Source organism: Bufo bufo, chromosome 4 (assembly GCF_905171765.1).
Source record: "Bufo bufo chromosome 4, aBufBuf1.1, whole genome shotgun sequence".
Classification (NCBI taxonomy): Eukaryota; Metazoa; Chordata; class Amphibia; order Anura; family Bufonidae; genus Bufo; species Bufo bufo.
The window spans coordinates 57,674,996-57,701,959 of record NC_053392.1 but is presented as its reverse complement, the minus strand read 5'-3'; the positions used below and the strand labels follow the sequence as shown (position 1 = coordinate 57,701,959).

At 40.2% G+C, this 26,964-nt stretch overlaps 1 protein-coding gene across 3 annotated transcripts in view; it reads left to right on the top strand.

The window, feature by feature from the left end:
* The window catches only part of SUPT3H (SPT3 homolog, SAGA and STAGA complex component), a 496,743-nt gene that overhangs the window by 394,648 nt on the left and 75,131 nt on the right, over positions 1-26,964 (top strand). For all 3 annotated transcript variants that reach the window (XM_040427286.1, XM_040427284.1, XM_040427285.1), the window contains exons 9-11: positions 746-853; positions 935-1,114; positions 16,788-16,898. In XM_040427286.1, coding sequence (XP_040283220.1) covers positions 746-853; positions 935-1,114; positions 16,788-16,898 — 399 coding nt within the window. The remainder of the gene's footprint in view (positions 1-745; positions 854-934; positions 1,115-16,787; positions 16,899-26,964) is intronic.

The following is a 26,964-nucleotide window of genomic DNA, read 5'->3' as shown; positions in this document are numbered from 1 at the left end:
AGGAGTTAGGGCCCTGCTCACAAGAGCTTACAATCTATGAGGGGGTCAGGGTAAAAATGCTTGTTTTGTACAATGGTCTGGCCATCTTAAGAAAATTGGGCGTATATATTGCATGAGCCAGCCACTAGCTGATATCTGTAGTGCATGGGTTGTGGTAGATACTGTTTGATGATGGATCAGGTTCAGAAGAATGATGATGAAGGGGTGAAGGGAGAAGAGTTACATTAGTGGATGTGATAGACCACCTTAAAAAATATGTGTTTTTAGGAAACACCTAAACTTGTAGATGTTGTGAATTAACCTTATTACTTCCAAGCTGAGTATGCACCTTTTTTTTATTGGGTAGAGGTGAACACACCACTGGCGGACATGTCTCCCAGCTACTCATCCCCTGAGAGTAAAGGTTATGGCAGCCATACACATCAGATAGCTGGCCTAACCCAATGAAATGTGATAATTGTGTACGGCCAATTAACCATTAAATCAGTGATAGTTGTACAGACCATTAATATTATAGTTGAGCTTTTTGACAAGATTTGTTGATGTTCAAGCGAACATTTCCAATTTTTAGCATGAGAATTATTTTGAAAAGATATTTCTTAGCTTTCAATAGACAATCATAATGTCCTGATGAGTTGTAATATGGAGGAATATATGCTAATTGTGAGTAGATAGTTAACTAGTAGCAGGGTTGAGGTTTTCACCGGTCGGATATCTAATAGACCCTCAACATCTTTGATTGTAGTTAGTGGATTTGGCTCTGCTTGTGAAGCAAGATATGTCTCCCAAGACCAGTGACCCATTCTCCCATGCCATGTCTGCTACGTACATACAAAGTCATAATTTTTCAGAGGTAAGCCACTTACAATATCTTGTCTCCACTTGTCTGTCCTTCTACAATTCTGTCGTAACTTAAAATCTCTTTATGTAAAAGACGGTCTTTCAGAATCAGCCACTCAAGAGCAATCCAGACACACCAGAGAACACTCCTCCTGCTACACCGACTCCCCCTTCAACCGGTGCCCAACATATGGGCAAAAACCCACCTGGGTCACTTGGTAATGGTTCACAGACACCTGAATCTGCTAAGGCAAAACAGAGGAAAAGGAAGAAGGTAAGAAAGATATATGCAGGTCATTGAAGCCAAGGATTTTATTTTCTTATAGTAAGTACATCCAAGGCCACCGCGATGGCAGATAGTGGTGGCCAAAAACTGAAGTACAATGTTGTGCTCTATTTTTTGCACTTTTCTGGCAAAAAGAGCAAAGGAGCTCTGTGCTACTTAATTGCTAAAGACACAATTTGACCTTTTATTTCTTAAAATGTGAACATTTTGGCTCAGTTTTGTTATTAGGTTTAATTCAAAATATTCAACCATTTGCCTTATGCAGTTTTTATGTATCACAATATATAGCAAGCTGCTCAATCCGGTTTCTGCTCATTCAATTAGACAAACTCTCAGGTGGCTTGGTCTACAGCCCCTCCTGCCTTCTCCTGAATTATCCTCTAAGCTCACAACTGTGATGCGACCATAGTTGAGCTCAGATGATCATATTTAATGTAATACAAGGCAATTTTTTAATAAAGCCCAATTTCAAAACCACATACATTTAGACATTGATGAAGTATCATGAGGAGAGGTAATCAATAGTAAAATCCTTGGAAAATTTAATTTGATATCCATCTAGAAGGTGTTACACAAATGGTTAAAGGGCACCTGTCAGCAGACTTGTACCTATGACACTGGCTGACCTGTTACATGTGCACTTGGCAGCTGAAGGCATCTGTGTTGGTCCCATGTTCATACGTGCCCGCACTGCTGAGAAACATGATGTTTTAATATATGCAAAGGAGGCGTCGTCGTTACACCTAGAGGCTCAGCTCTCTCTGCAACTGCTGTGCAGAGGGCGTGTCAGTTGCAGAGAAAGCTGAGCTCTTAGAGGCTCATTTGCATATCTTAAAACATCATTTTTCTCAGCAATGCGGGCACATAGGAACATGGGACCAACACAGATGCCTTCAGCTGCCAAGTGCACATGTAACATGTCAGCCGGTGTCATAGGTACAGATCTGCTGACAGATGCCCTTTAAAGGACAGAGAAATATTAAATACTGTATAAATTAAATTAATATGGAAAATTTAAAAAACAAAAAATATACCATTTTGTCTATTGACATAATCACTCACCCAGTCTATGATGGTGATAACTAAAGCCATCTGTGATTTACCCACAATCAGAAAGCTGAACGTCAGTCAGGAACCTGGCGCTGCAGCCACCGGGGCACAGATGTGCTCTGGTCACTACCACAGCCCGATGATTAATCTTGATCTCGGTGAAGGAAATGTTCCTCTGCTGCCTACTCTTCCTCTTGTGGAAAGATAATGGTTGGGATTTACCGGCATCGACACTATATACAGTACTTTCCTGGCAGCTAATTTGGGTAATTTTTTTATTTTGAAATCCAGGAGTGAACAAAGCAAGTGTATGACAGCATTAACCATTGCCATTAACCCCTTCACTGTGTTATGGCAGTTTTCCTTGGAAATTAACTCTTATTTATGTATTGTATTGAAGCACAGTATATTTGGGTGTTAGAGTGTCTTTATTTCGGTACCAAAATGGCCGTATTGTGTGAGTATTCTATTACTGTATAGAGCCACCAGATCATCATTAAGACCGTCATTCTAAATGGCAACGTTTCGACAGATGGCTTGAAACAGCGTGGCCGAGATGTCATCATTTGCCATTTTTAATGATGATCTAAATAAGAAAATGTTGTGGGAGTCTCCAGTGTTTTGGGTAGTTTCTATGCTAAAAGTATTTCCACAGTTGATGGAAGGCCATCCCAGGTGATCCACGGAGTTGTGGTGTGGTGCAGGGGAGTCACGCTGTGTATTGTGTTAGTATTGTGTGTCGGTTTCATTTGGTATTATATGGCAGAATACATTGCGTGAAAGCGCAAGGTCTTTCTAAAAATGGAGAGCAGGGGCAGTCTACTACACTCTTTGCCCTGAAGAAGTCCCATGTTTTCATGGCATTTTAGCCATAGATGAAGGAGAAGCGCAGTTAGGTAAGACCGATCAGACAGATAGCAACACACTTGCCAACAGAAGGCTTACTTGTAGGTGTTGTGCAGGGACCTAGAAGGACAGAACGAGCACCACGGGCTCCTGCGCTGGAAGATCGGTCACTGGGAATGGGCCGCCTGCAGAGGATCAGTGGAGAAGAAGAACCAGGCGCTACTCGTATCAGTGGACTAAACATCAGGGGAAGATCTTTAAGTATAAGTTTTTACTTTTATTGGGTATCAGCATAACACATTTCAGGTTGGACAGGCCTCTTCATCAGGCCTCCTAACCTGTCTTTTGGCGCCTTCCTGCTCTCTGTTTTATGTTTATATTAGAGTGAATCTGATGAAGCGGTCTGTCTGGCCCCCAAAACTCGTTATTCTGATAAAAGTAAAAAGGCTTATACTCATCGATCTTCACTATATGATTTGTCCACTGATACAAACAGCACACCTGGTTCTTCTTCCCCACTGATTGTAGCCTTCTGTTTGAGTTAGGCTCCATTCACACGTCCGCAACGTGTTTTGCGGATCCACAAAACACGGAAAGCGGCAATGTGCATTCCGCATTTTGCGGACCGCACATTGCCGGCACTAATGGAATATGCCTGTTCTTGTCCGCGATTGCGGACAAGAATAGGACATGTTCTATTTTTTTGTGGAACGGAAGTGCGAACCCGGAAGTGCGAACCCGGAAGTGCGGATCTGCAATTCCGTGTCCGGGCAGCACATCGTTCTGCCCCTAAGGAATGAATGGGTCCGCAATTCTGTTCCGCAAAATGCGGAACGAAATTGCAGACGTGTGAATGGAGCCTTACAGTGCCTTGAAAAAGTATTCATACCCCTTGGATGTTTCCACATTTTTTCACAATACACCCACAAACTTACATGTATTTTATTGGGATTTTATGTAGTAACAAGTATGTGTGAAGTGAAAAGAAAATGATACATGGTTTTCAAAATGTTTAATAAATAAAATTCTGAAGTGCGGCGTGCATTTGTGTTCAGCCCTCGGTACTCTGATACCCCTAAATAAAATCCAGTGTGACCAATTGCCTACAGAAGTCACCTAATTAGAGTCCACCTGTGTGTAATTTACTCTCAGTATAACTACAGCTGGTCTGTGAAGGCCTCAGAGGTCTGTTAGAGAACATTAGTGATCAAACAGCATCATGAAAACCAAGGAACACCGCAGACAGGTCAGGGATAAAGTTGTGGAGAAGTGTATAGCAGGGTTAGGTTATAAAAAATATCCCAAGCTCTAAACATCTCACAGAGCACATTTCTATCCATCATCCGAAAATGGAAGGAGTATGGCACAACTGCAGCACTATAGTTATATGTAGGGTTAAATGACAGGGGCGGCGCAATTGCTGCTTCCGGTTAGTGCGGGCGAGTGCCATGTATGGTGTGGGCACGCTGCAGAGGCCCGCTCTGGGGTATGAATACTTTTTCAAGGCACTGTATATGTCTGTGGGATATAGGTATACAGTAATATACACTGCCCAGAAGTTTCTAAGTTTTTTTTTTTACTGTAGTCGGACTCAGATTTATGTCGGGCGGTAATAATTTAATTAAGAATTATTAATTATGGTCATAAAAATAATTAAGCACAAACATTTTTTTTATAAAATGTGTCATAAATTCTCAAAATCATGACCCTGTGCAGTATATTTTAATTTGTGGGATGCCTTTATATACAATAGCACAGTTTACTACAACAAAAAATAATAATATATACAATAATTTTTTTAAATCTACACTGGAGCCCACCGGCGCTTTCTTGGCATATATCCCATACTAAGGACTCTAACGTGATGTGAACAGAGCCTAACATAGCAGACAACTGCCGCCAATAGTAGAACTCTAATTTTGTGCTCTTCAGTAAATGGCACTCCACAGAAGATTTTGATGTAATTTTCTTTTCCATGTCCTAAATGAATAATAAATGAATGAAACTCCATTTATTTTGCCAAATTTAAAATACAATTTCCTGGAAATGTAATAAGGTAATGATATGTATATATATGAGCGGCTTTTGCCCAGTGGCAGAAATATACATACAAGACTGGAACGTTCACATCAATTATCCCCCCGCTGACTGGCGCTGGGTCATTTTTAACTTTTTTTTTTTTTTACATGTTTGCATCCATTTTTCAATAATGACTCTCTTTTAAGTCAGTGCATTTCCCCCATGAATGCAAAAGCAGACCGGGGTAATTCCATGACCAGAAAAAAAAAAAAATGGAAATCAAGGAAAAATGGTATTTTAATAGAGGAAAAATGTTTGCAAATTAGTCTGTTAGACTATACAGGAGCCCATGGAACAGTCATCAAAGGACGCTTTACAGCAGGACGAGCGTTGGTGCTGGTGGTCTAACTAGCTTTGCTGTATGAGAAAAAAAAAAATATTAAGCTGAACATTTTCTTTTTCTTTTTTCTTTTCATTTTTTCCTTTTTTTTTTTTTTTTTTTACACGTCGTGGTTTATGCAAATTGCCGCGCAAACATGAATGGCGTGTTATTTTTACCTCGCTTTGGAGTCTTGGTTTATGCAGTTTGTAGGAGATTAATTGTGACTATATTTGTCCTACTCTGCAAGAGTTACTGTTTGCTAATTATTTCTGTTGGCAGAGCTGGGCTTTCATGACCATTCTACCGGGACTTCATTCTTCCAGGTTCACTAGACAAGAAATTAAACTGATTTACTACAGCCATTCCAGTTGTTGGAAATAAACTCACCCGGGAGCGTGTCCCATGAACTGAAAATGCATCCTTCTGTCTATGGCCTCATATTTTAAGGAACGTAAATGGCAGTCATGCCTTATAAAGTAAAAACGTAGGCAGTGTTGATTTTTGACTGATTTTGAGATATTAAAGGGGTTGTTCAAGAATGAGGGGGATGTTCTGGCAAACCCTTCCCACTTGGCCGGTCCTGTAAAGGGAAGACTACTTACCTGGTTCCTGGCACTTGATCACTGCTCCTTCTCCTTCAGGCTTGCAATGCTCTGCTGGGCTCCCCTGATATAAACATTTGGTTTGACATCACTGCGGCCAGTGAGTGGAGATCGGATCCCCTTGTGTCATGTCACCGTTTGTCATGAAGTAAGGGGAGCCATTCTTGCACAACCCCTTTAAGGGTCCACCATTTCAGAAGGTTTGGTGACCACTCCAAGGACTTGACTTGCAGAATGTAGTTAGCAGAGCTGAGGTTGCAGGGCTTGTTATTTATGCCAATATAATATGAAATTACTTAAGAAATAATCTAGAGCATTGTGTTATGCCAAAAGAAGGACCTCAGGGGACAGTTCAAGGAGCAGATAATCTCTATATTATGCTTTACTTCATTATGTTTGGTTTAACCTACTCCAAATGTCACAGGAACAATTCACCTCTGCTACCCAGGAAGGTGAAGAATGTGTAGTCTTCCATCTTAAAGGGAACCTGTCACCAGTTTTATGGTGTCCTAACTAAGGGCAACATAAATAAGTGACTGATTCTCTTAGCAAAATGCTTGGTCACTTTCTTTAATTGACCCAGTCGATCTGCCAACATCTTGTATTGAAAAGCTCCAGCTGATAATGATGAGTCCTGAATATTTATGAGCTCTTGACTCTGCCCGCCTACCTGCTGCTGATTGACAGTTATTTTCCATATGAATCAGCAGCAGGTGGGCAGGGCAGTGGCTATAGCTCTGAATTAAAAAACGCTGGACTCAATGACATCACGCTGGACTTAAATCAGCTCATTAGCATGTGGCATGCGGCATCTTTGTGTGTATATTATGAGGTAACCATCTGTCACACCAGTAAGTGAATACATCTAAGGCACTTTTTAGTAATTAATGATTGTATATAATTAGTTAGATTATAATCAAATATCCACATGACAGGTTCCCTTTAAGGTTGCACTAGATGTATCAACCATTATCAATAATCCAATGCAAATGGCAATAATTAAAGGGGTTATGCCATGAATTATGTAAAAAACGGAAATCCGACATCATATAGTACAGGACAATTTCTTTCTAACACACTTAGACCAACCTCACATGGATCCAGAGATCCATCATTCTTACCACTGTTCTGTTAGATTTATTTCAGCAGCTCAGGGGGCATTTTCTTTCTGCTGTAGCTCTTTCCCTATAACTGTCACAGCTTCTAACAGAAGATATGTCTGGTGACAGTTGAAGATTTAAACTGAGCATGTGTGACCACCTCAGTTAGGTGGACAGGAAATAAGGAAAATAACAAACAGCAGGTGGCGGTATACAGATAAATTTTATTTAATAACTCAGTGACTATACTAAATGTTTAATTACATGCAGTTACCAAAATATTCAGATCCAGATGCTGGTTTGAAAAATGTAGAATATTTAAGGATAAATATGGTCTTCTTCATATTTGATGGGAACAAAATAGTGCTGTATGAAGGGGACAAAAGGCAGACACTATTATGTGGGGTGCACCTGAGTTCTGTGGCAGCCAAAGGCCTAAAGAAGGCCCTCCCTCAGGAGTGGCAGACCTGGGGACTACTCCAGAAGTAGGGCCTAATAATAATAATAGACTACCTGCCAATTTTACACTGACAGACATGATGCACTGCAATACAGGGCATTAGATGACATAATCAGGTTAAAATAAATTGTTAAAAGGGTAATCCAAAATTTTGGTATTGTGGCCTGTCCTCAAGATAGGCCATCAATATCAGATTGGAAAAGGTCCTAGCAGATATGCAATAATACTGCTTGTATAGTAATACTTTTTAATGGTTAACCCATTTAAGAACCATTGGGAGTAGTTGGAGGAGATCCTTGTAGTTGGATTACCGTAGGTCCATTCAACACAAAGGAGGACCCGGCATCCCCACTGATCAGTTGTTTCAAGCAGCCACCGGTGCTGGAAACTGTACAGCGAAGCGGAAGACTCCATCCCCTGTGTTGTCTCCATTGCCCGTGTACTGCAGCTCATCTCCTATTCACTTGGGAGCTGAACAGCCACTACACGGTCTTCTGCTTCCGGCTCTGTCCACTGTATAGTTTCCTGTGTCTCAGCCTGCCAGAGCAGCTGATCAGTGGGGGAGCGGGGTGTCAGATAAACCATCAATATCAAAATGCTAACAGTAAAAAAAACATCGCTTTCCCTACATTTCTTCCTGCAAAAAAAACAAAAACATTACATAGCTCTGAAACAAAACAGGAAAATGCTGTTTTTGATGTTTTTTTTTTACATTCTTTACCCAAAAAATGTTAATGTTTGTCAATAAATGAACCTCACAATGAATAAAACGTATAGCTTATCCCTCAAAAAATAGGTCCAAAATTGCCACATCCTTAGGCCTCTTGCACGCGAACGTGTGCACCCCGTGGTCATGCTGCGGCCTGCAAAATGCGGGCCGCAATGCACAAACACTGTCCGTTGGGCACCCGCAGCGGATCGTGGACCCATTCACTTTAATGGGTCCGCAATCCGGCCTTTCCACAAAAAGATAGGACATGTTCTATCTTTTTGCGGAACGGAAGTACGGGATGAAACCCCACAGAATCACTCTGTAGTGCTTCCGTAGGGTTCCGTTCTGTGCTTCCGTTCCGCACCATTCCGCATCTCCGGATTTGCGGACCCATTCAAGTGAATGGGTCTGCATCCGTGATGTGCAATGCCCACGGAACGGCCTTAAGGGGATGAATATATTTCACAGTATGCCCCATTAGGACCTGAGGCCTTCTATCAGAAGAGTGGTAGGTTCAGGGGAAATTCTTCCTGCCTTGGCTAGTTTTACTTAGACAATAATTGCTGATTTACATGCACTTCCTACAGGACTGATTTACTGTTTCACTCCGTATGGTTGGGGACTACTTCACTTGAACATACCGCACGTCAGTATTGGCGAGGAGAACTTGTAACTTAACATTTCCTCGGTTGCTGGTGCAGTGTCTGGCATCAGCTATTAGCGGCTGAACATACTTATAAAGTGGAGCATTACACACCCTTGGGCTATTACCCTTCTATTGTATCCTAGATCTTTGGTGGGTGACTGAGCCGAAAACATTGACTTGCGTTAATGAACTCTCCTTAAGGTACAGCTCAACATTGCCAGGGTGTGAGCTGAGCTCTGGAGTCCCAACACCCATGAGCTCTGGCTCCACTGCCGTCCTACAGATGATTGACAGCTCTTTCCCTGTCTTGGAGGAGCTGGGATTTCATGAATTGGCTTGAGCGAATCGATCAGAAATCCAAAGTCAATTCGGTCAAACTCTTTAATGCTGTCTCCGTACAGCATTAAAATGTATTGCCTCCATGTAGGCAAAATTAGTTTCACTCGAAGTCGGTATTCTTTTCTGCATCTTTGAAAACATTTAAAATTAGGAATCTGAAGTCTGGTTTGCGACCAAGGTGCCAGAAATGAATACCGCGCAACTTCAGATGAAACAAAGTTTGGCTCCACGGAGCCAATACATTTTAATGCTATACGGAGTCAGCTGACCGAATCAACTTCGGATCGATGATCTGAAGCTTGATTCGCTAAACACTATTCATGAATGTGAAGACTCTCAAGATCATTCGTTAGACTCCAGCAACTCTGCTCGTGCTGGAACAGTGATAGGGCAACATAAACCTGATTACAGATTCCTTTTAATTTGAGTGTTAAAGAGGCTTTCCAGGAATTGAATACTGATGAGCTTTCCTCAGGGTAGGCCATCCGTAACAGATCAGTGGGGGTCTGGCTTCCAGCACCCCCACCAGTCAGCTGTTTAAAGGGACCACAATGCTTGGTCATTGCTGCAGCCTCTTCCTTGGGCCATTGACATCACATTCAGGCATGGTCACCATAGAACATACGCGCTTAATATACTATGAAGAGGCTGCAGTGCCCACCTTGTCACCATGGCCCCTTTCAAAAACTGATTGGCGGGAGTGCCAGAAGTCAATCTAAGGATTACCTACAATATTAGGCCTCTTTCACACGAGTGTGACGGATTAGGTCCGGATGCGTTCAGGGTGCATTCAGTGAAACTCGCACCATTTTGCAAGCAAGTTCAGTCAGTTTTGTCTGCGATTGCGTTCAGTTGTTCAGTTTTTTCCACGCGGATGCAATGCGTTTTTCACTAAAGCCCCTTTCACTTCTATGGGGCCAGGGCTGCGTTAAAAACGCTGAATATAGAACATGCTGCGTTTATAACGCAACGCAGAACTGATGCGTGAAAAAAAACCGCTTATGTACACAGACCCATTGAAATGAATGGGTCAGAATTCAGTGCGGGTGCTATGCGTTTACGCCACGCATTGCACCCGCCTGGAAAACTCGCTCGTGTGAAAGAGGCCTTAAAGTCCCAGATATCTCCTTTACCCCTTCAGGACACAGCCATTTTTCACCTTAGGACACAGCCTAATTTAGCAAATCTGACATGTCTTTTTATGTGGTAATAACTTTAAAACTCTTTTACTTATCCAAGCCATATTGTTTTCTCATGACATATTGTACTTCATGATAGTGGCAAAATTGAGTCAAAATCTTAAATTTTTATTAATAAAAAAAAATACCAAATTTACCAAAAATTTGGAAAAATTTGCAAATTTCAATTTCTCTACTTTTATAACAGATAGTAATACCTCCAAAAATAGTTATTACTTTACATTCCCCATATGTCTATTTCATGTTTGGACCATTTTGAAAATGACATTTAATTTTTTTTGGGACATTAGAAGGCTTAGAACTTTAGAAGCAAATCTTAACATTTTTAAGAAAATTTCCAAAACCCAATTTTTTCAAGACCAGTTCAGTTATAAAGTCACTTTCTGGGGCTTACATATTAGAAACCACCCATAAATCACCACATTTTAAAAACTACATCCCTCAATGTATTCAAAACTACTTTTACAAACTTTTTTTAACCCTTTAGGTGTTTCACAAGAATTAAAGGAAAATGTAGATGAAATTTCAGAATTTCACTTTTTTGGCAGATTTTCCATTTTAATCCATTTCTTTCCGGTAACAAAGCAAGGGTTAACATCCAAACAAAACTCAATATTTATTACCCTGATTCTGTAGTTTACAGAAACAATCCCATATGTGGTCGTAAACTGCTGTACGGGCACACGGCAGGGCGCAGACGGAAAGGAACGTCATATGGTTTTTGGAAGGCAGATTTCACTGGGATAATTTTAAGTTGCCATGTCACATTTGAAGACCCCCCTAATGCACCCCTAGAGTAGAAACTCCAAAATAATGACCCCATTTTGGAAACTACGGGATAAGGTGGAAGTTTTGTTGGTACTATTTTAGGGTACATGTGATTTTTGGCTGCTCTATATTACACTTTTTTTGAGGCAAGGTAACAAAAAATAGCTGTTCATGTGACAGGTTAGATTATGTGCTATTTTTATAGAGCAGGTTGTTACGGGTGCGACAATACCAAATATGTTTGTTTCAGTTTTACATAATAAAGCATTTTTTAAAAAATTATTTTTTTAGTGTCTCCATATTGTGAAAGCCATAGTTTTTATTTTTTGGGCGACTGTCTTATGTAGGGGCTCATTTTTTTCAGTATGAGATGACTGTTTGATTGGTACTATTTTAGGGTGCATATGACTTTTTGATCGCTTGGTATTACACTTTTTGTGATGTAAGGTGCCAAAAAATGTCTTTTTCGACACTTTTTATTTCATTTTTTTTTACGGTGTTCATCTGAGGGGTTAGTTCATGTGACATTTTTATAGAGCAGGTTCTGACGGATGCGGTGATACCTAATATGTATACTTTTTTTTATTTATTTAAGTTTTACACAATAACAGCATTTTTTAAACAAAACAAAATCATGTTTTAGTGTCTCCATATTCTGAGAGCCATATTTTTTTTTATTTTTTGGGCGATTGTCCTAGGTAGGGTCTCATTTTTTGCTGGATGAGATGACTGTTTCATTGGTATGCTTTTGGGCTGCGTATGACTTTTTGATCGCTTGGTATTACACTTTTGTGATGTAAGGTGACACTGTTTTTATTTTTTATTTTTCACCTGAGGTATTAGGTCATGTAATATTTTTATAGAGCAGGTTGTTACAGACGTGGCAATACCTAATATGTATACTTTTTTTTTATTTATTTAAGTTTTACACAATAATATTTTTGGAAAAAAAAATCATGTTTTAGTGTCTCCATAGTCTGAGAGCCATAGTTTTTTTATTTTTGGGGGCATACGCCTTTTTGATCGCTTGGTGTTGCACTTTTAGTGATGTAAGGTGACAAAAAAAATGTTTTTATTTAGCACAATTTTTATTAAATTTTTTCGACGGTGTTCACCTGAGGGGTTAGGTCATGTGATATTTTTATAGAGCCGGTCATTACGGACGTGGCAATACCTAATATGTGTACTTTTATTTATTTAAGTTTTACACAATAATAATATTTTTGAAACAAAAAAAATCATGTTTTAGTGTCTCCATAGTTTGAGAGACATAGTTTTTTTTATATTTTGGGCGATTGTCTTAGGTAGGGTATCATTTTTGCGGGATAAGATGACGGTTTGATTGATACTATTTTGGGGTGCATATGACTTTTTGATCGCTTGCTATTACACTTTTTGTGATGAAAGGTGACAAAAAATTGCTTTTTTGACAACGTTTTTATTTTATTTTTTTTACGGTGTTCATCTGAGGGGTTAGATCATGTGGTATTTTTATAGAGCAGGTTGTTACTGACGCGGCGATACCTAATATGTCTACTTTTAATAAAATTTTTACATTTAACATAATAAAAGCATTTTTTAAATAAGAAATCATGTTTTAGTGTCTCCATAGTCTGAGAGACATATTTTTTTTATTTTTTGGGCGATTGTCTTAGGTAAGGCAAATTTTTTTCAGGATGAGGTGACTGTTAGATTGGTACTATTCTGGGGGCCATACGCCTTTTTGATCGCTTGATGTTGCACTTTTAGTGATTTAAGGTGCCAAAAAATGTTGGTTTTTTTAGCACTGTTTTTATTACATTTTTTTGACGGTTTCACCTGAGGGGTTAGGTCATGTGATATTTTCATAGAGCCGGTCGATACGGACACGGCGATACCTAATATATCTACTTTTCTTATTTTGCCTATTTTTTATTTTATTTTGGGAAAAGGGACGCTTTCTTTTTTATTTTTATTTGAAACTAATTTTTTTTATTATAAAAAAAACACATTTTGTTCACTTTTCTTTACTTTTTATATTTGTCCCACTGTGGTACTTCACATTTTCAGGGTTTGATTCCTGTTTCAATTCAGTACAATACATTATGTATTGTACTGAATTGAACTGTCAGCGTCTTACACAGTAAGACGCTGACAGTTGCCTAGGAGACCCAGCCTGCCGGCTGGATCTCCTGAGCTTCCGTAGCTGGCAGGCTCGGATGCCTATGGAAGGCATCGGGGCTGCCATGGCAACTATCGGCCCCCTGCCAGCGCCGTGTGGGGGGGCCGATGGAATCAGAGAGAGCCCCCTCCCTCTGTAAACCCTGCACGTGCCGCGGTCAGCGCTGACCGCGGCATGTGAAAGGGTTAATCCCCCGGCATCACCGCATACAGCAATGCCGGCAGATGCAGCATGGGCCTGGCTATCGGTAACAGCCAGGCCCGTGCTGAGGATCGGGCGGGTGCAGCTCCTTCACCCACCCGATACCATCACATACATGCACGTGGGAATGCAGTAAGGCACCACATTCCCCCACATACATGTACGTGAATTTGCGTGAAGGGGTTAAAGGCTATGAACACATTTGTATCAATTTTTTTATTATTGCATTTGTACTCATTTTGAGCTAAAAAAAATATTTTTTTTCAGTTGGTCTTTATTAAAAATGTTGAGCCCCTTTCTCTGTATGGCCTTAAGATTCTCTAGTAGCATGCTTTGCATTTTTAGTATGTTCTATCAGGCAGCTCAGCTGATGGTTTCTTATCTCTGATCTCGGACCTTATAAACACTCATTATAGCTCAATTCTTATCATACTGATAGCAATGTGGCTTAAATAAGTGTTTTTTAACTATTAGTAAATTTAGAGATAGGGGTTGGCACAAAGTGAAAGAAGGATTCTCATAGCCCAAAATTAGAAAAATGCAATCATAATAAAAAAAATCCCCGCAATGGTAGCCTTTAAATGATTGATGCAATGGGTTAATGGTCAGTTTCATTTTCTCCTATATTAGGAGCAGTTCTAAAAGAAGCATTGTAATGGGGTACAACCCACCAGTATGTTCGTTAAAATGGGCTTAAACCAGAGTTTATGTTGAAATTCTGAACCTAGCTGATGTAAAAGTGGTTCAGTCGTGGATCTTAAGTGACTCACTGGTTATGTCAGGCATGGCGCAAACAGGAGACTTTTGGTCACTTAATAGGGAATTTATCCCGTGTTTGTGTACATGTGGCCTTGAGACATGGGTACATAAAGATATTTATTCACCAGGAACACTTGGAGTACAATAAAATAGTCAAATGAGGCTCAGATCAAACCCGGACTGGAAGATTGTGGTTTGAAATGTTCCACCATATATAACAAGAACCTTGTTCACTTCTATACCTCTAGACTGTTAGTTGGCTGTGCAACATTTGCAGTTGGTTGTCCGCAGAGGTTTGTATGTAAAAAGATCAAAAAATACAGGAAAACCTTCATGGATACAAGTCTACCTCTAAATGACATGTCTGGAGTCAGCTTTGGGGCCATTGCAGAAATTAGAAATGATTGAAAAACAAGAAAAATTTACTTGACTTCAGGAGGAGAATCTCGAGTGGGTTTTTGACCGTCTTGTCTGTATATGGATTTATGTGTCCATCTGCAACTTTGTCTAAATCTGTCATATTACCTTCCTGGCTTCCCTGACTCCCAGAACATGGACTTGGAACCATAGATTGATTGATTGAAATCTGACAGAATTTACATTTGCTTGTTTGCATGGGGTTTCTTTAGTTCTTCAACATTCTTCTCACTTGCCCAAATGGATTTCCTACTGTTCCCAAAAGTGTCAGTATCATCTGCAGATATCTTACCTGGTCATATGTCTACAAGTCTACCAGTCCGCAAGTCATCTTAAATGCCCAATTTAAAACGTTGAGGTTCAGAACCGTGATGCAGCTTGGCAAAGCACCATAATCAAATATCATCTTTTGAGCTGGACATTTCTTCACCGCTTTGAAAGCCCATATTCTGTCTGAAGGGAAGTTAGAACTGCCCTGGGCATCACAAATCTGAATTCAGGTTATCTGCTGTGGCCAAGCTGTTTTCATTCTGCACATCCTTTAAATTCATTAAAGTCACTAGAAGTCCATTGCTGCCAGTAGATAACATGGTCCTGTAGGAAGTAGCATATTCAAAATGGCCTCCAGGATTAGCTAAATAATTAAGGTCCCTTCTCTACCAGCTTACCATGGTCTAATAGTTCATATTGACATGTCTATCTTATCCCAGCAGTGCTGGTTGTTCTGTAGTCACCTGTCATACAGATAAGAAAGGTTTTGATGAGCAGTGTGAAGTTTATAATAATAATCTTTATAGTGCGTCAACATATTCTGCATCACTTTACAATTAGAGAGTACATGTAACATTTTCTGAAGCATTTCAGGGGGTACATGTACAAACAAAATCAGACATTACATAGTAGCAAACTAACCAATAGGAGAGCTTACATTCTGTGAGGAAATAGGGTTGCCCCAAGAGGTAAGTAGGGTCACACCTTATTTCATACTATATTGGGTAGTACACACAAACCTGCATGAGCCAGTCATCAGTCAGTATATGTCTAAGTACATTATGGTGTTAGAAGGACAGGAGTCAATTTATGAATTGTGATAAGTGCTTAAAAAGAAGTATTTTTTCAGGCACACTTAAAACTGTGAATGTTGGGAGTAAATTTGTTTTTCTAGGGTAGCACATTTCAGAGAACTGGCGAAGTATGAGAAAATACTTGGAAATAGGAGTGGAAGGTTCAGATTATGGAGGACGATGATCTTAGATCAGTGGTAGACTAGAGCACTGGTAGGTTGGTAGAGATGAGGTTACAGATATAAGCCGGTGCAGCTTTGTGGGGGAGTGATACGTTTAAATGGGTTTTCTGAATTGCATCAACCGCCTTTAATTTTTTTTTCCTATTGTGTGGCAGTATTTTATTTTGTCATGTAGTGTCTATACCTGTATTGCCAGTGTCACCCTCTCCAGAATGCAGTCAAGCAACCTCATCCATTCTGGTCTTTTGTAACTTTGTGTGTTGCCATGTCGTTCGGCACATGCACAGACAATCTACAGTGCATGCCTCATCAGACATTCTCTGTTTCACTACTGGAAAGGCAGAGGATCGGAGGGACCCACGTTCTCTCTGTCCATACTGATTAGATGGGCGTTCACACTTCACTACACTGCAGAGACCATACAATCAGGCTGGAAGCTAATAGATATGATGTCTCAGGAAATTGCAAAGCCCGAAGTGGACAAGGTCACATGACTGCATTCCGGAGCGGGCAAAATCAGTGGTACAGGTACACAATCCCGTTTCTTCTGATGGATACGAATCACTTCCCAAAGACTAGACAGAATAGACTAGATTTCATTGTGGATATTTTATGGTGGATGATGTGGCAGTAGCAGCACGTATCTCAGGAAATAAAATGTCAGCATGACTTAAGCGAGGCGCAGCAAGTCTGTACGTGAAGTCCCGTTTTATGTTTTTCATTTAATAACAGCTCGGTGCCTTTTCTGTTGCAGAGCGCTGCAGCCGGTGGGATCGAGTCGAACAGTGATGCCATCCAGCCTAGCCACATCAGAGAGGCCATACGACGCTACAGCCACAAGATTGGCCCGCTCTCCCCATTCACGGTACGTAATAACAGACTCGAAAAAAAAGTTATATTTGTAATCTTAAGGAGATTTCATCTTCAAGTGGTCTTATGAAGAAGCCTTGGAATTGTTAAGAGCAATTTGTGGTCACTGTAATTTTCTTGGTAAAAAAAAAAGAAATATTTCTCCCGGGAAATAAAACTTGTCTCTTTTTGGAATCATAAATGCATTTTTTTTCCTTATATTTCACTTATGTATTAGACATACATAACAGTAAAAGTTTTAGTATTTTCACTCCAAAACTGTACTTTCCCCACCGCCTTTAAGTTCACAAAATACAGGAAAAAAAATTAACATCGGGATTTAATGTAGAATGGAAGATTCTGATGATGTGTGTGGTAATTTATAGCTCTTAAAATGGATGCCTTCCCGATCCATTGAAATGCGGTTCATGTTCAGTGAATATTTCTGCTAAAACCCTTTAGTTGACTTTTTGCTGTTTCTTCATAAACTCTATCCAGTTTCAGTTTAATTTAAGGCCCAAAGTTTGGCTATAATTTATTGTGTGTATTTTATGTTTTCTTTTATTGACTAGTACAGTGAGTGAGCATATAAAAAAAAATTATAATTAAGCCCACCATTCACATTATGTAAATTAAGATAACAAAATATGGCATACAATGGTCAGATAAATGCAAGACTTATTTTTGCCACTTTTATTATATTTTTATTTTTTAATACCCGTGAAGAAAACTCTGTTCCTAAATTTTTTTAAATTTGTGTTCCCTTTCCAACTTGGCCATTTTGACATACGGGAGATATCGTTTGCAGTGGACCTAGAAGCTGCAGTGTGGGCTACCGGTGGCATTTTTAACATTATGGTTTTATTTTTTATTTATTGTTTCTTACATTTATTATTATTTTTTTTTTTACACTTTGTGCTTTCCATAAGGTTGCATAAGACCTCTGGGGGTGTATAACCTTTTTCTTTTTATTGCTAATTTCTCCAGTATCTGGGGCTGACGTACTTGCCAGAGTTCTAGGGGAAATACAGCCTTTTGATATCCACTGCATAGCTTATCTGGGTATACAACAGGCAAGCATGTGATTGCTAGGACCGGAGCATGAAATGGCTTTGTCACTGCTTGATATGTGTAGACTGCGCTTATTTTGCACTGTGTATATAAGATACACAGGAAAAGAAAGGAGGGTAAAAACCATCTATGCCTTCTCCATGGGGAGCACAGCGGTCAGGCTCCAATAATAAATGTAGACTGACCGGATGTATAAAGTCTATGGGCGGTCCGGAACAGGCTAAGAACCTCAATACAAAACAACTACATTGGACAGTTGGACATGCCGGTGAGGAGACATCGCGCCAATATCGCTATATTCCAGTTCATGGGTAGGTCAAAATTCATACAAAAAGTCAATTTAGCTCAATGGACATTATGGAAGCGGAAGGAGGAAGGGTTGGCGGTGGGTAGCTTGCACTTTGATTGAGCTAGATTGACTTTTTGAAAAAAAAATTGACCTGACCAAATGAACTGGAATTTAGTGATTTTATTGGTACGCGGCGTCTGCTTCTGCATGCCTCACTGTCCGATGTTAGTGTTTTTACTGGGTGTTGTAACTTGTCATTTGTGTGTACAGTCTAAACCTGATATTGTTATCTGACCATTGTGTAGTATTTTCATTTATGTACGGAGAATTTTAGGCCTAATATTGTCACTTGTGGTCCCCAGTGAAGTAGCAGAAATTACTTAATTTGATGATTATGGTTTGATCTATTCCTATATGTAGGAGGGGCTTTTTTAAAAAAAAAAAGAAATTTCATTGTGTGTTTTCCTGAAAAAGATGATGGCTGAACTTTAATGTGTCATATATTTTTCTATGTCAAGTGAATAAAATTGATTATTGTGTGACAATGGCACCTGTCAAAGGGGGCACAAATGAACAGTCCTTTCTTGAAGTTGATGCTCTGGAAACAGAAAACATGGCCAGGAGTAAGGATCTGAGGGAGTTGGACAAGGGCTAAATTGTGAAGGTTAGAAGACTGGGTCAGCAGAGCAACCCCAAAATGGCAGATCTTGTAGGGTGTTCCTGGTATGTAGTAGTAGAGATAGGGATAACTATTAAATCAGTAGTGGTCCCACTGTTGGGACCCGCTCAGTCACGCAAACGGGAGCCCCCACCTATCTAATAGTTATCCTCAATGCTGTGGCTAAGGGCTGACTTTTTCTAACTGGAATACTCTCAGTAAGTACATTTAATGAAGCAATAGGACTTACTTAAAAATTCCCTGTTGTGGTGTGTGTACAGCTCCCGAGCGAACGATATATCTCCATGGTAACAGACAGAAGGCAAAGTGTACCATTTGTCTACTGCTTACATATATTGGGTAGGTTAGCCATGAGTAGGGGAGAGATAAAAGAGAGTATAATTGCAAATTCAGACTACAGAGTTTGTTTGTTGTCTGTTACCATGGAGACACATAGTCTGCCTAGGAGCAGTAGAAACAAACTCTGGGAAATGTTGGAACAAGACGAATTGTAAAGTTTATTTTTTTTTCTTTTATAAGAATTGAGAGACTACAGATTTCTGCTAAAACATTAACCAGAGTGATTTGGCTCTGTTGTCTGTTACTAGAAGAATAACACTCATTCTCCTCACGGTTTGTCTTTATTATGTACACAATAGTGCAGTTATGTCTATGCTGGTCACTTTACAACCCTATTATTGTGTTAGGGAGGTGTTTAATTATTCTCCACCAGCTTCTCTCGTGTGTTCTGCTGGCAAGAGGCAAACTATACAAGTAGTGGAAATGACCTGCAACACAAGAACCTTAGCAGCATGCAAAAGACCGGATATTGGTGCATTAGTTTATCGCTGCATACTCGGTTCTGGCAGAAAGGAATCGCCTTACCCGTGTAATTGTTGTAAATTGGAATCAGCAGCACATCAGTGATGTGAAAAGAATAGCAGGCTAGGTTTACACGTTAAGGTTTTCTTATACTGTATAGTTTTTGAAGCCAGAACCGGGAGTGGAATCAAAAAGAGGTGAGGTAGTGTCTGTACTTGATCCGTACCCCCCCTTTATGATCCACACCTGGTTTTAACTTCAAAAACTGACTGTGGAAACCCTGCCTGAAGGTCATTCAAAAGTGGAAGAACCACAGCATTTAAAGCCACAGATCATAACTTTTAGGCTGGGGCTACACCTAGACTTTTTGTAGCACTTTTGATTGATTTTAACTGTCGAATGACGCTTGCAGTGCACAAGGTAGCATGCACGTCAATTTACTGCTTTGGACTACAGCTGTCACTCAATAGTAAAAAAAATATATATATATCAAAAGGGTTACCAAAAGTCTAGATGTAGACTCGACCTTAAAAGGATTGTCTCATCTGAGACAATGGGGGCATATCACTAGGATATGCCCCTATTGTCTGATATGTGCGGGTCCCACCTCTGGAGGACTCCGGTCCGGCCACCACCAGTCGCTCATAGAAGTGAATGGGAGCTCACCACGCATGACCGGCCACTGCTCCTATTTCGGATAGAAATGAATGGAGGGTGGCTGCGCATCCACAGTGTGCCCTCCACCACGTCCCAGCGCCTATCAGACAATGGGGGCATATCCTAGCGATATGCCCCCATTGTCTCAGATGAGACAACCCGTTTAAGCCTATTTCGCTGTACTGTGTTCCTACAGTCCAAGGAATGCACTGATCAGAATGCATTTATGTGGACTGCAGCTGAAAGTATATAATTAAAATCTGCCAGTAATGCTACAAAATGTATCCATGTGGCCATTGCCTTAGGCTAGGGCTATGTACATGGTGACGGTTGTCGCGTGACAATTTTTATAATGATAGTCTATGGTGTCGCACGGCGACTGTGACGTGACAGTTGCAAAAAATCCATCCAAGTCGCGTCGCAGTTGCAGCATGTCACAGTGCGACACAATAGACTATCATTCTAAAAATTGTTGTGTGACTTTTGAGCGACATTAATGTTGTGCAACACATTTTGCAGTGTAGTTGTACCCCATGTGTCGCGCGACACATGTCGCTGTGTAGCCCTAAGCGTATTGTACAATGTTGGGCCTGAGAGTTGAAACTTCACCCATACCTGTGATCTTTGCTATGGCAAGTTTTGTATCTTTGTGTTTTTTCAGTGCACTGATTACGTCAAGCTGTGCTAATCTGAATTGCATATTCAAGTCCTGTGAAGGGACTTAAATTTAAATTAATCTAATATTAATAAAACCAAAAGTATTAAAAATTCAAATTGCCCAGTTTCCCAGTTTCTCATATTAAACTAGATAAACAATAGAAAATAAACATTTTATTGTCAGTTAAAATGTTAAAGATTTTATCATAAAAACCAAAATGGCGGAATAACCCTTTTTTTTTTGTCAACTAAGGCTACATGCACACGAACGTATGTGTTTTGCGATCTGCAAAAAAAAAGGATCACATCCGTATGCCATCCTTTTTTTGGCGGATCCATTGTAACAATGCCTATCCTTGTCGGCAAAACAGACAAGAATAGGACATGTTCTATTTTTTTTGGCGGGCTACGGAATGGAGCAACGGATGCGGGCAGCACGCGGAGTGCTGTCTGCACCTTTTGCGGCCCCGTTGAAGTGAATGCAAAAAATGCGGCTCGGATGCGGAACCAAACCACGTTCGTGTGCATGTAGCCTAACACCGTGAAAAAATTTAACAAAAAGTTATCAAAATTCGTATGTATCCCAGAATGGTACCAATAAATACTACAGTTCACCCCACAAAAAACAAGCCCTCACACCGCTCTATAGATGGAGATCTAAAAAGTTATGTGTCAGAATACGGCAGTGCAGTCAACTTTTTTTTTTGTTCTTTCTAAAGTTTTATATTTTTTAAAGCAGTGAAAGCATTACAAAGCCCATATAAATTGGGTATTGCGGTAATCTTACTGACCCAAAGAATAAGGTTGTCTTTTCATTTTTAGCGTACAGTGAATGCAGTAAAAACAAACTCCATGAAAACCTCAAAATGGAGAGTTATTTTCCTGCCATACAAGATATGGTAAATTAAATGATGCCATTAAAGAAAAGAAAACGTGCTGAAAAAGAAAGCTCTAATATGTGAATGGAAAAGTAAAAAAGTTATAGCTCTTGGAAGGCAAGGAGGGGAAAAATGAAAGCAAAAATTGGTTTGATTAAAAGGGATTCACCAATGCCATAATATTGACGACCTATCCTTAGGATAGGTCATCAACATCAGATCAGAGGCGGTCCGATTCCGGGGACCCCCATAATCAGCTGTTTGAAGGGGTAGCACACTCATGAGAGTTGGACTGTGTCTTTTTTGCAGTGGCAGTGTACCAACAACTGCTCTTCCCATTCAACTGATGCTGGTTGCCAGGAGTGCTGGGAATTGGGCCCCCTCTGATCTGATAGTGATTACCTATCCTGATGGTAGTTAATCAGTATTAAGCCACTGCACAATCCCTTTAAAAGTGGAGTTTCCATTGCTTTTGGGTGTACTGGTGCATAATCCTTTAACCCTTTCGCTACCAGCGCTGTACATGTGGAGCGATGGGCATATATGGCTCTCGCTCGCACATTCAGCGGGCGTCATATAGCCGGTGGGTCTCCGCTGTTTCAAACAGCGGACACCCGCGGTTAATTACCGCAACCCTCAATAATGCCAATCGTGGTAATTAAAGCCTTTAGATGCCGTGATCAAGTGATGCTTCTTACTGCCATCCTCTGCAGCCAGTGAGGATACTGGTAATTGATTTTAATACGCTGAGTCTCGCTGAAGAGACTCAGGGCATTAAAGCTGCAATTCTTATTTTGGCCACCAGGTGGCAGACCAACATAAGAAATGAGCAATTCTCAGTAATAAATGGATTTTGAAGATCCATGATTGTTCAGAATTTTTAAAAAAAACAGGATTTTGTACGCTCAAAAACGAGCTTCAAAATCATAAAAAAAAAGTAAAAAAAAAAAAATATATATATATAAAAAATTCAAAAATACAAAAGTTTAAATCACGCCTTTTAAAAAAGTAAATACATAAATAACAATAAATATAAACATCATGTGTATCACTACGACCAAAAATGCCCCTACTATTAAAATATAAAAACATTTTTCCAATACCTCAAATGGTGTAACGGAAAAAAGGGTCAAACACGCCAATTTGCCATTTTTTTTTATTGCTTCTCTTACCCAAAAAATGTAATAAAATGTGATCAAAAAGTTACACACACTCCAAAATGGTATCAATAAAAATGGCACAAAGCTATAACTATAAAAAAAGTTCTGGGGGTCAGAATATTGTGATGTAAAAAAAAAAAAGAGTTTACACTATTTAGACTGTATGTGATATTTTTGTAATCGTACTGACCTACAATGAAGGGCATGGGTCAGTTTTGCAGCATGGGTCAGTTTTTGCATAACGGAAAGGGGACGGATCCATTATGCAGCCCATAGACTATAACGAAAGGCCTCTAAAGGCATTCCGTTCTGCATTCTGTCATAGAATTGCGTTATGGTCCGTGGTAACGGAATCCATAACGCAATTCTGCTTTTACCACCAAACGAATCGCAAATGAATTTCATAATCGGAAATTCGCTCATCTCTAGTCTGGGCGACTTTGTGACATCCCTAAACTCTACAGTGTAGCTGCTAGCATGGCTGCTGTAGATCAGCAGTTTGGATTTCGGAGCTCGGATGTGCTTTAATCTGCGCTCTCGCCTTCTCAGTGCTGTAACATTGATTTAGTGTTTTTCCTTAAAACACCCTATTCTGTTGCTTAAATCATCTGCAAAATCTAAAGAACATGTTTTTGTCATTTCTTTGTATTTAGCAAAGGGTCTTCTATCCCACTAGTAGTTATTCAATCAATGTAGCATACGATGGGGCGGAAGCCGAGCTGACCTTCACATCTGAATCCCACCCATTTATTGCATTCAAATTAACTATGTCTGGGACAGCCAAGGACATTTCAATAAATAGCTGGAGCCTGCGCTATTAGTGTTCAGTGCAATGAGTAAAACCTGCAGGATACGCCCTTCACACATGCCGGGATAGTCAGGAACAAAACATGCTTCATCTGAGCTTTGGTAATCAATGAAGAACACTTTTGTGTTATTGCTATACCCTTAAAGGGGTTGTCCACAGAACCATGGGTATTTATCCTCTGGTTAGGAATGGAGACCAACTACAAATAGTGTCTCTCTCTGGAGCACCTGTCCTATTCTGTATTACACAGACAATCCCATACCTCCCAAGTGTCCCTCTTTTTGACCCAAGTCCCTCTTTGATCCTTAAACGTCCCTCTTTTTGACCTGGAGAATTAATGCATAAATGTGCATTCATAAATTTACTAAATTGCTCCTTACTAAAGTGTCTGTATGGTTTCTAGCTGTATTTTAGACCAGAACTTCATTATTTTGGTGCAATTTGTACCTTAACATATCTATAATCTCATGATTTATATGCTAATAGTTATATGGACATTTAAAAAAAAAATTGCCGCAGGGGCTCCAGTAATTATGCTTTGGGTGGAGTTAAAGGCGTGGTCTAGTATGAAAAAATGGCCGTAATGCGCGCCGCACACATTGTCCCTCTTTGCAATTTTCAAAAGTTGGGAGGTATACAACCCATAGATGTGCCTGTATACTTCCCCTGTGAGTAGCTGCACGCCAATTGACCGCCTACTGCCAGGTTTGAGCACTGATAACAGCTGCAGTTCCTAGCAGATCGTCCCTCGGTGTCTGCCTTCTTACAAGTAGGGGATTGCCCAAAGCAGAGAACCCTCGTAAAGGTAGTTTCCCATCAGAATAACCCACATCTATGATTGGCGACACAGGCACCTGCAAAAAACACATTGTTATCGGGGCACCTGCAACTGGTACGCCTGATCCAGAATCCAATCCACCTCCACACCATCTGCATGCGGCTGAGATCCACAATGAATAACAATATGGGAACCAGGCAGCAAGTGTTTAATTTACCTGCAGCGCCCCCGCAGGGAAAATGATGCATTGCAGACTTCTAATTTATGTAAGTGAACTGTCCATATAATATGCTGGGTCCTCCAGAGCATGTGACGCTCTTTGAACCCACCCACCATCCTGGATTATCGATGAAGGTCGTAAACGCAATACCCCGATAGTTTTAAGACCATTAAAATAGAGAACTTCTTTAAGTTAAAAGATATTATCAATATATTAATCAAATTAATTATTATCAAAGGTACAAACATCAGCTAACTGTAACTTTATGGTGTCCCATGAGGATCCCTTTCCAACCAAGGGAGATTTTCGTGTATAGGAGAATTTTTCCTTTTAGCTGTTTTTTTTTTTTCTGATGGCACCATGGTCAGGCTACACCTGGATACAGACTTGAATAAATATTTGGAGGGTGGAGTTGCACCTTAAATATCAGCATCACATGTTAATTTGCTGAGCGGTGACTATGTCAAACCACAAACCAATAATTTTCCTGTGAACCAGCTCTTTCTGGTGAAGAAGGAACCATCACAGGACAACTCGGTGGTTGAAGAAGGAATTGTTATGTCAAACAAATTGACCATGCCGTGTACCAGTTCCTCATTCTTCATACACTTAATTTCCTGCAGAGTCCCTCCCTAGATTAATGGAAGATACAGTTTCTCCCAGTGAATACCATCTGGAAGTGTTTATTTGTTTGACGTGACATCTAGTCTAAGCGTGTTTTTTCTTAGCACCAGACTCTCTTTCGAGAGCTCTTGACTTCTTGTTTATTTTCTTTCACTTAAGCAATGAGCATATTTCGTAGGTTCTGTCGGTCTTGAGGTTTGACTGACAGTTTCTTCCATGTTCCTTTGGCGGAGTCTTGAAAACACTGTTAGGGTCATTTCCTAAAAGCAAAGCGAGGGAAAACAAGACATCGACCCTGGTGCTTGAATGTTCCAGTATTAAGTTACTTACACACCCACCTTCCGATGATTGAAGACATCTGCCAGTGTAAACAGGTTGGTACATGTAAGGTATGAGCAATAGATTACTGAATATTCATTCATGGACTTCAAAATAATGTCTAAACCCCAAGATTCAAGGGGCTACCGATGTACGCCAAATTATAGGGCAAGATTCAATTCGGATCAGAGGTGTGTTAGGTTTGGAAAATGCGCCCATACAACAGAGCATGTTTCCCGGACATGAAATTGGCCAATGAAATTGGCCAATGTAGGGAACAATCCTTACCAGCCCCTAGTGGTGATTAGAATGAAATAACTAATTTTGTTATCTATACGTCCCGATTAAAGGGGGAAGATTAATAGTTCTTAAAGAGGTTCTCTTCTTTGAACGAGCCATGCTTGTTAGAAGAGTCCCTTGACAATAAGATGCTCAAAAAGTGTCCTCCTACTGGAACACCTAATCTGGGGAAACCTGTCAGTAAGTTTTCAATCACCACAGCGCTCACTCCAGAGCCATTTTAAATGGAACGTCTGTGTGCCGTCCGCATTTTATTTGTTGACCTATAGTTTTTATTAGGTCCGTGGTCCACATTTTGCAGACAAAGGGGGTCATTTATTAAGACCGACAATTTATACGCTGGTCTTAATCCCCATGTGTTGGTGGCAGATACAACAAAGTTATGTAGAGGCGCAGGCCTCTACATAACTTTGGTGCTGCCGGCTGTGCGGCATGGTTTAAACTAAGCCAGCTCCCTTGCTGGCATAGTTTAAGACCATTTTCCACACCATAAACTGGTGTAGAAAATGATAAATGAGACAGGCCAGTCGGCCCGCCCTTTTCCCTGCCCATACCACGCCACCTTTTTCTGCCACCTAGGAAAAGTGGCGTGAGCAGGAAAAAATCACAGATTTTGCCGCAAAACCCCATTACAACAAAATTTGCACCTTTAATACGTCACAAAGTGGCGGATATTTCTTAATAAATGACCCCCGTAGACGTTTTGCGGAACAGACATAAGGATGCGCAAAGCACACAGATGATTCATGGGCTTTCCCCATCAGTATGTCCGTTGTGCAAAAGAACATGTCCCGTATTTGTCTGTAAAATGCGGACTCATTGAAATCATGGGAATCACCCAT